General features: G+C 36.0%; 1 protein-coding gene and 1 long non-coding RNA gene across 4 annotated transcripts; both read left to right on the forward strand.

Annotated features, from left to right (window-relative positions):
• The first annotated feature begins 3,826 nt into the window (after positions 1–3,826).
• On the forward strand, positions 3,827–6,583 carry LOC108487564 (probable xyloglucan galactosyltransferase GT14). Of its 2 annotated transcripts, XM_053019774.1 has the most exons (2): positions 3,827–5,415; positions 6,263–6,583. In XM_053019774.1, the coding sequence occupies exons 1-2, from the start codon at positions 4,227–4,229 to the stop codon at positions 6,370–6,372; spliced, it is 1,299 nt and encodes a 432-aa protein (XP_052875734.1). In that variant the 5' UTR covers positions 3,827–4,226; the 3' UTR covers positions 6,373–6,583. The 2 variants fall into 2 exon arrangements, with proteins under 2 accessions (XP_052875734.1, XP_017647427.1); XM_017791938.2 differs by lacking the exon at positions 6,263–6,583 and having other exon boundaries at positions 3,834–6,037.
• An 878-nt stretch (positions 6,584–7,461) lies between these two features.
• LOC108488938 (uncharacterized) lies at positions 7,462–8,118 on the forward strand. Of its 2 annotated transcripts, XR_008271892.1 has the most exons (3): positions 7,462–7,597; positions 7,750–7,818; positions 7,901–8,118. It is a non-coding gene; the product is annotated as an uncharacterized LOC108488938 (long non-coding RNA). The 2 variants fall into 2 exon arrangements; XR_001871839.2 differs by lacking the exon at positions 7,462–7,597 and having other exon boundaries at positions 7,690–7,818.
• Positions 8,119–12,592: the final 4,474 nt, after the last annotated feature.

Here is a 12,592-nt window from a genome sequence, read left to right on the forward strand (position 1 = left end):
GTCCATACGGCATAAGACACAAGTGTGCTCAGCCGTGTGTGACACACGACCATGCAACATGGTCGTGTGTCCCCTGTAGGTTTTAAAGGTTGCTTTTTGAAAGTTGCATGGCCTAGCACACGGCCTGGCACACGGGTGTGCGAGGCCATTCCGAAGGTTACACGACCTGGCACATAGGAGTGTGACTTAGCCGTATGACCCAACTCAGAGAGTTACAAGGGCACGAACACGGGATAGGACATAGCCGTGTGTCCCTATTTCAATTTTTACATGGCCTGAGACACGAGCGTGTGTCTCAACCGTGTGAGTCATACGGCCGTGTGACCCTTGCAGTTTAAATTTTTCTAACTTTTTCCTTAATGTTTCAAATGTTTCCATTTTAGTCTCGAATTGTTTCTAAAGTGTTTTTAGGGCCTCGAATGCTCGATTAAGGGATGTTATGCTTGTGTATGAATGGAATTTGCTATGTTTAATAAAATAATTGGAAATGTATGTTTTTATGTTACAGTTTACAGTTATGTTCCGTAATCCTTATTCTAGCGACGGATAAGAGTTAGAGGTGTTACATGGTGTGTGCAATTAGAGCACACTCTCTAAGCAAATTGAGGATTCGAGAATAATGGAGAAGGTTATATTGGTAGAAACTTGGGAAACAATCAAGTCCACTTAACCCAAAATACTTGTACTAATTTGGTAAATATTTATTTATATAAATAACACAAAATCTCGGGCTTTGGATATTTATCAACAATGATAACTTGTTAAAAATTTAATAATTAAAAAAATTGATACATAAGTTAGTTAAATCAAACTCTCATAATCGTAAATCTATAAAAATTGCAAGAAAAAAAGGCTTGTTTATCTTATTTAGTTGGCGGCTGAATGCAAGGAAGATTTTGAAGCTTTCATCTAATTTTTATTTGTGGTGGAGGGTGAGAGGATAAGGAAGACGATGAAATCTCTCACTAATTTACCTATTTATACTTAGATTAGTTTTAGTTTAATTTAAATAATCTTAGTTAGTTAGTTAAAAATTAAGGCATAAGTATAGTTAAAAATTAAGGCATAAGTATACTTATTTTAATTATAAATTAATCTAAGACAATTGGTTTAATTACCATTTTGATATTGGCTTAGTTAGTTAGTTAATTAAGGCATTATTAAACTTATTTTAATTATAATTTAATTTAAGTACGGGACAATTGGTTTAATTACCATTTTGATATTATTTTAATTAATTAAGACATATTTAAACTTATTTTAATTATAATTTAATCTAAATGGGACAATTTGTTTAATTACCATTTTGATATTTTGAATAATTGCTATCTAAGTCCTCAAGCCTTTTCTTAATTAAAATTCAATAGCGATTATACTTTTGCAATTTAGTCTCTAAGCTTTAATTAACTAATTTCTTAGTTAAATTACTTAATCAAACTTCAATGTATTTTTATATTAACTCCTTAAATATTTCTATTTTATATTTATAGACTCGGTTTACGGATATAGAGTTTCGATACTGCAATTTCTGGTACTATTGAAAATCAGGTCGTTACACTAGTACTGTTAGATTATTTGAACTAGTGATCGTTCTCGATCCCCAGGATATTAGAGAACTATTAAATAATGATACGCACTCAACGCTAGATCTCCCACCTACAAAACAAACCCTATGGCATGTAAACTATACTCGAAGGTCTATCTGACACTGTTAATAGGGCATTATTCATTATTAACAACCATTAAAGCACATTATAATTCAAGATAACATGACATTGTTATAATGCAATCTTATAGTCACAAACATACATCTATATATACATATACATATACATATACATATACATATACATATACATATACATATACATATACATATACATATACATATACATATACATATACATATACATATACATATTTCAAACGTAACCTAATCGACTCAATTGATCAAGTTTATAAGTACTTATATAGTATGAAGCCAGTTCCTTTCCTGCGGCCACTCTGTCTTTTTCATTCCCCACTTCAATGCGCTACGCTGGCAAAAGGGCTGTCAGAAAGAGTCCAATCCCGAGGAGAGTTCATGCGTGAAGTTTCTTTGTTGAATGAAGGTGAGTTCAAGGGCTTCTTTGATCGGGAAATGCACGCACTTCTTTGGTTGTCGTTAAGGTCCCTTCCCCCTGAGTTCAAGATGTCCCTTTCCGCTTCTCTTTCAGCTACTTCCCTCATTGGGATTGGTCAAGCTCCTTCACTTATTGCTCGATTCGGAACCTATTTTGATAGCACCTTTTCTTCCTATTAGTAGGTCTTATTGCCCGTTAAGTTCCTCTTCTGGTAGTCTAGTTGTAGTTTTGTTTTGAGCGGGTTTGACGTCAATATTATTCGAATACATTAAACTACCTATTTAAGCATAAATTGAAGTCAATTTATGAACACACAAACAAGAATAACTATTCATTAATGACTTTCACTTTTCCTTTATCCCTCGACTTCTTGGCATCACCTTTAGCTACGTTCAATAAATTCAATTAAAGAAATTCTTTAGTTTCACCCATTACACATTCAAACATACAAATTAAACATGGAATGCACTTGTTCAATTTATTCCCTCAAAACCCTAATATTCGAAATGCTCATATCTCACGATCTACTCGATCAAATCTAAATCGGACTTCATATTTTTCACTAAGGACCTCAACCTTTCAATCTACAACATAATTTTCAACAACTTTCATTTTATTCAATCTGGTCCCTAATGTCCTATAATTAACTTTATAGCATAACTTAGAATTCGAACTTAATTCACCACTTCCCATTATGTTCTAACATGGTCTTAACATAATCTAAGCTTATACCACTGAGTATATCATGATTTCAAGTTCCAAATTCACTAACACTCAACAATGGTAGCTTGAATATAACTTAATAATAGGAAAAACTAACACTTGGGTTAACTGAATTAAGCTTGGATTAATATGAATCCATAAAAATTCAACAAAAAGAACATGTTTACCTTCTGAATTTTGAGCTGAAAATGAAGAAGAAATAAAAATTATTCAATTTCTTTGGAAAATAAGAAAAATAAAATAAACTAAGCCCTTTTCTTATTTTATCTCTCCCACTTTTCAATCTCATATTCGACTTGTGGACTTTTCAGTTTAACTTTTCAAACAAATTAATTTAACAAATTCAGTCTCAAAACTAACTTGTCCAACAACGACGAAAATCAGGTCGTTGCAAATGGGACTCACCTCAAGTCTTTATTGACCTATAAATGCCACCTCTTCGAAAATCAAAAGAGAAGACATACATATAACTTGTACTCTAATACAACCTCTTAACATCTTTTACAATGTGAGCCACCTCACCTTTAGAACCAGGTTGAAAAGAAAATCTCTAATCAAAATATAAAGGTTAAATGTGATATAGTCCTTATAGTTTTTGAAAATTAGAAATTTAGTCCTTGTACTTGTATTTCAAGGAATTTAGTGCATTTACTTTTCATATTTCAAAATTCAGATCTAACTATTAACACTGTTAGTATTTTTTTGGTTAAATTGGTTGTTGTAATATTTTGAAATAAAAAAAAAACTACTCACTTGCTAGTCATGTAATTAAAAAATATTATAATTAACCTGAATTTAACAAAAAAATTAACAGTATTAACAATTCAACATAAATTTTGAAATATAAAAAGTACAAAGACTAAATTCCTGGAAATACAAGTATAAGGACTAAATTACTAATTTTTAAAAAGTGCAGGGACTATAGTCATATTTTAACTAAATATAAATGGATTGGAAAAATCATTCAAGGGTTTAACCCGTCTAATTCATTATCATTGCAATTCCCTTTGAAGATACGGTGAGAGAAAACAAAAGAGTGGTGACCCACCCGACAAAGTAACGGACCGGGCGGTCGCACCACCAGTCCATACTTTTGGGCACGAATCCAGACGTCGAAGCTCCCTTTGTCCAACGACCAATGCAAGCATTTAATGTCAATGGGTTCCCTTTCAGTTTCACCATAAATCAAGCCTCTCCCCCCTCCCTCAAGCCCCAGATCAAGGAAACAAGCTCTTCACTAAACAATCCACTGCTTCTCACTTGCTTTCTTTTCTTTTCTTTTTACTGGACTTCTCAAAGCATTCCCCAATTTCCTCCCTGTTTCCAGCTCTAGTTTCCAAGCAGTTTCAGAGGAAAGAAAGTAAAGCCTCTTTACTGAAGATGGAAAACCCCATCACTTCAAAATGCTGCAACCATCAGCCCTGGTTTGTCTTACTTGTCTTTTTCGTTTTCTGTATTGAGCTATTTTCCTTTGATTACTCTGGTTTAACTGCTAAAAAATCTGCCCTCGTCACTGTTTTGGATGATAATCATGGAAATGTAATCAATACCCAAAGTTCTTTACCTCATGGTTTCACTGAAATTACCAATGCTAGCGTCTCTCCATTGCCCAAAACTGATGAAAAGGGAGATTTGAAAGTGGGAACTGAGATCGATTCTTGTGTGGGTAGATATATATTTGTTCATGATCTTCCCAGTAGATTTAATGAGGATTTGGTTAACAATTGTCGGTTGCTCACTAGGGGAACTGATAAAAACATGTGTCCATACTTGGACAACTTGGGTTTTGGTCCTGAAATTGAGAACCCTGAAGATGTCTTGATGAACAATAGCTGGTTTTTAACGAATCAGTTCTTGTTGGAAGTCATCTTTCACAATAAGATGAAAAGGTATGAATGTTTAACCAATGACTCGTCGATTGCATCGGCTATTTACGTACCCTTTTATGCTGGTCTTGATATGAGCTTGTATCTATGGGGTTTCAACACTACTGTGAGAGATTCTGCATCTCTTGGCCTTGTAAAGTGGCTATCAGAGAAGCCTGAATGGAAAAGAATGTGGGGTAGGGATCATTTCTTAGTTGCTGGGAGGATTGCTTGGGATTTCCGAAGACAAAGCGATAACGAAACCGATTGGGGCAGCAAGCTTCGGTTCTTGCCTGAATCCAAGAACATGTCGATGTTGTCGATTGAATCGAGCTCCTGGAACAATGATTATGCAATTCCATATCCAACATGTTTCCATCCTTCAAAGGACAGTGAGATTTTCCAGTGGCAGGATCGAATGAGAAGGCAAAACCGGCAGTATCTTTTCTCCTTTGCTGGTGCCCCTAGGCCTGAATATCAGAATTCGATCCGGGGCAAGATTATCGATCAATGCTTAGCTTCAAAGAGCCAGTGCAAGTTGCTGGATTGTAATTATGGTGCTACAAACTGTGATAACCCGGTTAATGTGATGAAGGTGTTTCAGAGCTCAATCTTTTGCTTGCAGCCCCCAGGGGATTCTTACACAAGGAGATCGATTTTCGACTCTATTTTAGCAGGGTGCATTCCGGTGTTTTTCCATCCAGGTACAGCATATGCTCAATACATATGGCATTTACCAAAGAATTATACTGCATACTCGGTGTATCTACCAGTAAAGGATTTAAGTGAGTGGAAAATCAACCTCAATGAAACATTGCTTCGGATGCCAGAAGACAGAATATTGAGGTTGAGGGAGGAGGTTATAAAGCTCATTCCGAGAGTGGTTTACACAAGTTCTAGATCTCGATCGGAGACTCTTGAGGATGCATTTGATTTAGCAGTTAAGGGAATTCTTGATAGAATAGAGAGTCTTAGGGTTATGATAAGAGAAGGGAAGGATCCTAGTATTGGATTTGCCGATGGGGATGATTATAAGTATACATTTTCTACTTATGGTAATGGTAATGGCAGTTGAATTTACTACACTAGAAATTCATTCGTAATGGTTTTTTTTAGGACAGAAGAAAGCCTAATTTTTTTTTTAAAAAAAATGGTTGCATAAATAATTAAGTAAATTTTCTTTTTTTCCATTAGCTGAAGTGAATATAGATATAGATATAGATATACCCTTTCATCTCATTCTATCTCAATGATTGTACTTGTGTATTTTAAGAGTATAATTTTGTAGTGATGGGGGAAGCATTGAATGTCTCCATGATCTTGAAATTTGGTCTTTTAATTTTTTTTTTTTTTTTGCTTTTGGGGTTTCAGTTTTTCTTTATTAACAAAATTGAAGGAAAGAAAACTCTGAATCCTTCATCATCAGATGAATTTTTCCAATTGGGCAAACAGCATACATGAACTGACTATTGAACAATGTTCTTGTCAGATACCAGTATGCTAAATCATTTTAAGATTTTTCATATGGTTTGAATATGTGGGAGCTGATAGGTGGGAGGCGTTTGATTCCACATTATAATCAAATAAATGGTGAAATAAGCATTAGTCCACACTCAACTTTTGACCGAAAAGGGAAAATGGCATTGACAAGGTGCTTTTAAGGTGAAGTTTGGCCGATGACGTGGTAATTCCTGCCGACACTTGAAAGGGACTTATGTTGTTGCATGTGGATGCCATAAATGACACATTAGGGGTCGCTTTGACTTCTATCAAAAATATTTATCCTATTTGATTAATGTAATCTTTTTTATAAGTCAGTCTAAATTTTCCTTGTTTCTTCATAAAATATTTTACAAAAGCTTTCTTGTGTAAGTTAGATTTTACAAAATTAGATAACCTTTTTTTTTTTTCTCATTTTTCTTGCCATAAGTTGATTTTCATGACATGAATTCTTTTCATGCCATTTTCATGAAATGGGGTATAATAAAATTTTATATAGGAATAATATTTGGTACAGTATCAATAAAGTTTTTTTTTATATTAAAATGACCGGATATTTTATTGAAAGGAAAGAAGAAAAAGAACTTGAGATCCAAGAGATCTTTAGACCCAAGCCCATTACAGCAATAAAACTAAAGAAAACAAAAAATCGACCTCACTAGCTGATCTGATAATGCAACCAGCAATAAAACGCAACCTAATGGATAATCAGAAAGGTAATAAAATAAAATTAAAATGAAAAAAGGAAACCTAAAAAAAACTACCCCAGTTAATGCGAAACGGCTGGATACCATTAATGCTCCTTAGCTATCATTTCCAAAGTCCAATCCGTTCTTGTCACTAGCAGATTCCAAAAAGATAAGCTATACTTGCTACTCTCTATTGATAATCGGTTTCCCTCAAAAAAACTCTTCAGTCTGGGTTCCTTGACCAGTACCTATCTGAAGCAAAGTCATGTCGATTCAGTTCTTCTCCTATCAGGTAAGTAGACTCCCTTCTAGCAAGAGCAGTTTTTGCTATTCTATGTGCTTGTATGTTCCCTGATCTGTAAATATGCTGAAAAATAATCTCTTGAAAACACCGTTTTTTGTTTTGGATGTCGTTGATAATGGCTCCAATCGCTGATTTATCAGGTGAAGTCGTTTGGCATTTCTTAATAACTGTTTTAGAGTCTCCCATGATTTTTACCGATTGTAAACCTAGTGAGATCCCTAATTTTATACCCTAAACATGCATATGCTTCTGCTGCAAATGGGGAGGAGATACTGTTGTGGATGGTGGACTTTAAGGCCATGAGGCTCCCCGTCAGATCCTAAACCACCAGACCCGTTGCAGATGTAGAATTGCTACTATCGAACGCTGCATCGAAATAGACCGTCGTTCTCGGTATGTCTTCTTGGGCTCTTAAGTGTCTATTCATATTTACAGGTCTCTTCATTTCTCTTACCACTTTATATTCAGCCAGAGACCTCTGTATGTTTTGCACTAACTCGCTACTTGTTGTGTTTTTCCTTTCATGTACGAACTGATTTCTGGAGAACCATATGAGCCATAAAGCATAACAAAAAAGTCTACATTGGATGTCGTTACCTCTCTTGAAAACCTAGGTTAGCCACTCCCATATACTTTGGTTCATATTATTAACCACCCAATATAAGTGTACTATTCCCAAGACCTCTATTGTTACAGGAAAGTCACGGAAGATATAGAGGCTGTCTTCTACCCAAGAACAACCTCGGGGGCATCTATCATTAGAAATTACTCTTCTGTACCGGAGATTAGCAAAATTCGGAATAAAATCCCAAGAGATTTTCCAAATAGTGATTGCAATTTTAGGGGGTAGCTGTAGGCCCCATAGCTCCTTGTAAAATTCTTTCATTTCGGTCTGTAATAAATAATTCCTAGGATTCGAGCTAGCATTATGTAATAGTTTATAGGCACTACGTACCGAGAACTCACCAGATAACTCTCCTTTCCAAACTTGCATGTCCTCGTGATCGGTCTCTGTGAGAGGGATCTGCAAAATTTTTTTAGCAACTACCTCTCAGAAGGTACGATTAATCAAATTTGTTCTCCATTTCCTATTTGCGCTATCGATAAGCTCTGAAACTAACTGTGAATCCTCATTGTTATGACTGCTATGTTCATCAATTGTGTCAATCCCCGGAATCCAGCTATTTTCCCATATAGAGATTTTATCTCCTCTGCCCACTCTTTAGCTCAGCCCTTTTTAGAGAAGTCCCCTTGCTGTCCAAATACTCTTCCAGGTAAGGGAAGGTAAATTGCCCAACTCTACATTTTGAAAATTTGAGTTTGGAAAATATTTAGCTTTTAAAACTCGTGCTAATAAAGAATTTTGATACTGAACAATGCGCCAGCCCTGTTTTGCTAGCAACGCAATATTAAATTGACCAAAATTTTTAAAACCTAAACCACCGTTTTCTTTTAAATCACAAAGGCTTTTCCAAGTACACCAATGAATACCCTTTTTTCCATGGCCCTTCTGCCACCAGAATCGTGCAACAATACTTTCAAACTCATCACATAGGGTCTTAGGCAATAAAAAATAAGTCATCGTGTAAATAGGTATCGCCTGTAGAATGGCCTTCACAAATACTTCCTTTCCCCCTTGAGATAAAATAAATTGCTCCAATTATCAATACGTTTTCGAAATCGGTCCTTCAAATTTTGAAAAGATTCCTTTTTCCTCCTACCCACCATACTCGTCAACCCAAGGTAACGCTCTGGTTCGTTTGAACTGTGGACACCCAGTAAATTACTAACCAATCCCCTGTCTTTTTTCGAGGTATTCTTACTGAAAAACTGTTGATTTTTTGAAATTAACACATTGACCCGAACAAAATTTATACTCCCGTAGAATGTCATTGAATAAAGTTGCATCCTTACTTGTTGCCTCCCCAAATAAAATACAATTATCAGCAAACAAAAGATGTGATACCTGTGGCCCGCTTCTACTAACCCTAACACACTTGAAGAGCCCGCTATTCATTGCTAGTCTTAGTAGACTCGATAGGCCCTCCCCACATAAGAGAAATAAAAACGGGCTAGCGGATCACCTTGTCTAAGGCTTCTGGTTGGGAAAAATTTATCCCCAATATGCCCATTTATAACTACTGGATAAGAGACCCTTGATACACATTTCATAATAGCATCGACCTAATTTGTATCAAACCCTATCCGTAGCATAATTTCCTTTATAAAAATCCATTCAACTCTATCGTATGCCTTGCTCATGTCCAGCTTAACGGCCATATACCCTTTCTTTCCCGATCTCTTCGTATTTAACTTATGCAATACTTCATATGCCAACAGCACGTTATCTGATATTAATCGTCCTGGCACAAAAGCACTTCGCGTGTCACCAATACATTTTTCAATAACTCCCCGTAAACGATTAGCTATGACCTTGGCCAAAATTTTATAGAGCACATTACATAAACTGCTTGGTCGAAATTGTGTCATGTCTGAGGGGCTGGTGACTTTAGGAATAAGTACAATATTAGTAGAATTCACAGCACTAACCTCCATATCCCCATTAAGAATTTATAAGCAAAAAGAGGTGACATATTCTCCAACAATATGCCAGCATTCCTGATAAAAAAGAGCTGGAAAACCATCCTCCCCCAGTGCCTTCGTGGGCCCTAGTTGAATATTGTTGCTGCGATCTCCTTTTTGGTATATGTTGTTGTAAGCTTTTGATTATCTTCATTGACTATACAATGTTCAATCTTGGATAACAAATGGTCGTAATTTCCCCTACTTTCTACCAAAAATAAACTTTGAAAATAAGATCTAGCAATGCCCTCTATTTTTTGTAGTACCATCATTTCTCGTCCATCTTCATTTTGTAATCTATGAATAAAATTCATCTTTCGCCGCTGTGATGCATGACTATGAAAAAATGCTGTATTTTTATCGCTGAATTTCAGCCAATTAAAATGAGCCCTCTGTTCCCAATAACATTCATCTTTGTCAATCTCCAAGTTTAAATTAATCTTCGTATCAATCAGCTCTGCTAAATTCACATCATTTCTCTCAGCTTCAGATAATTATGCTAATTTCTCTGTAAGGATCTATTTTTTCTTTCTCCTATTCATATGAATTTTCCCCACCCACTGTTTCAAACCTTTTATTAAATTTCCCAGCTTCTATAACACTTTTCCTGAAGACTCTTCCCACAAATGTTTGACTTCATTAATAAAAGATTCCTCAAAAGACCACCAGGCCTTGAATTTGAAGCCATTGTTCCTCAAGCGTTCTTCATTCATTCTTGTATTAATAAGAAGGGGACAGTGATCAGAAAAAGAGTGCACTAAATGTTGGACTTTCACCTTCGAGAACATATCAATCCATTCTGTGTTGGCAACCCCTCTATCTAATCATTCTTGAATATTCGTCTCCGGTAAATTACCTTTCTCCCAAGTGAACTAATTCCCACAAAAACCCACGTCATGCAGTTGACATTCCTCCAGTGTTCTTCGAAATAGTTCCATCCGTTTTTCATCTCTAGGAAATCCTCATTTTTTTCTCAAAACCATACATAATCTCGTTGCAATCTCCACAAACGAACCAATGAATATCTACTTCAATAGCTAGCCTTTTCAGAACAGCCCATGGGTCTGCCCTATCTAGCACATAACGGGATCCATAGAATCCCGTAAATCTCTAATTATTCCTGTCTTCCTTGTCCATAACTATCACATAAATATGCCTTTTGAAAAAAGTACGGAGAGTTATATTTACATCTAGCCATCAGACTAAACACAATCCTCTTCGTATACCATCTGAGTCAACTTCAATACCATTAACAAAATCACAGCTTCTACGAACCCGCTCCATTTGTCATTTACTAAGCTTTGTCTCCATAAAGAAGACTATTTGAGGATTATATATCTTCAGCGAATGCCGAAGTCTTCTAATCGTTCGTGGTCTCCCAAACTACGAACATTCCAGCTTAAGATTTTCATTGCGTTCGGTCGGCTTGCCTCTTAGCAGCCGCCGATGATAAAAGATTAAATTTCACCATTCGTTTACTCCTTATCATTGCATTGCCACTCTCTTTTTTCCCTTTGGATCTCCCGTTTCCCCCCTTGTTTGTTTTTTCCCCTCCTCTCCTACTAAGATTCCATCTTCTAAATTATGTTCCATGGCTATTTGCATCTAATCAGCCCAAGAATTCTCCTGCCTGTGATCTAAATATGGCATTCCTCCTTTAATATTGAATCCCAAAATTGGTTCAATAAGTTTCCCACATCTGCCTTTAGTATCCCATCCCAGAATCTGAGCTCCAAAGATCGATTGTCCCCCCAAATTCCTTCTCGTTTCCTTTCCCCTTCATCTTGAAGCCATATACTATTCATAGATAAGGCTCTTCGGGATTGTGCTCGCAATGATAAATTCCAACCCAATTCAGCAGTATCTACCCTTAACATCATTTTTTCCTCACAAAATGAGTCACTATGCCCCAGTCGGTCATAATAGAAACAAAAAAGCGATAAACGTTCATACTGAAATTTAACATACGAGCATCCCCGCGCCACATAACCTTCTTCCTTCTTTTTAGAGGCCTCCTAATGTCAATCTGTACCCTCACTCTCATGTAATTGCGATTTTCCTTCCCAAGATTTGAAGCATTATACTCCAAGAAAGTTCCAACAAAATTCCTTAATTGTATTGCTAAACTTTCAGAAAAGAGTCCTATTGGGACGTCATGAATTTGGACCCAAAAAGGGGAAAAAATTAAAGGTACTCTTAATGGGTCTTCCTCCCTTTTCAATTTATAAAGTATCAATAAGTGATTATTGAAAGTCCAAGAAGAACCTTTCAAAACCCTCTCCATATCCATACCGTGAAAAAATTGAAAGCTATACCTTTTTTTTCCCAGATCTCAAATTTGAACCCCACGAACAGGATGCCACAGATTGGCCATAGTACTTTTCATGGCTGGGAAGTAGATTATACTGGCAGTTAAAAAACATCCCACAAGCTGAAATTTTCCCACTCCTCTTACCATGCTTGGATCTACCTAGATCTGCAGTATTTCCTCATCTTCCTCATTTAATGATAACTATGCTAATTTAGTCTCCATGGACGCATGTTTGATGGCCAGAAACACAGACGACAGACTCTACTTGCAGAAATAAAAGCGATAAAAAAGCTCTTAGTTAGAACCAAAAAAACAAAAACTGGGACAAAAAACTTAAGGACTCGTGCCAGTGGCGGCAGACACAATCGTGCTAAGGCAGCAGACTTGTACGCTACAAATCGAGGGATTAATAGTACCATTGAAGTTTTAAACTTCATAAATAAGGTAAAAGAATTCGCAAGTGTCTTATAGGGTATAATAAAATATTAAAAAAG

This window comes from Gossypium arboreum, chromosome 10 (genome assembly GCF_025698485.1).
Source record: "Gossypium arboreum isolate Shixiya-1 chromosome 10, ASM2569848v2, whole genome shotgun sequence".
Classification (NCBI taxonomy): Eukaryota; Viridiplantae; Streptophyta; class Magnoliopsida; order Malvales; family Malvaceae; genus Gossypium; species Gossypium arboreum.

Excerpts from the sequence above, each read along its gene's own strand:
- LOC108487564 (XM_017791938.2), top strand. The coding sequence starts at position 4,227 with ATGGAAAACCCCATCACTTCAAAATGCTGCAACCATCAGCCCTGGTTT.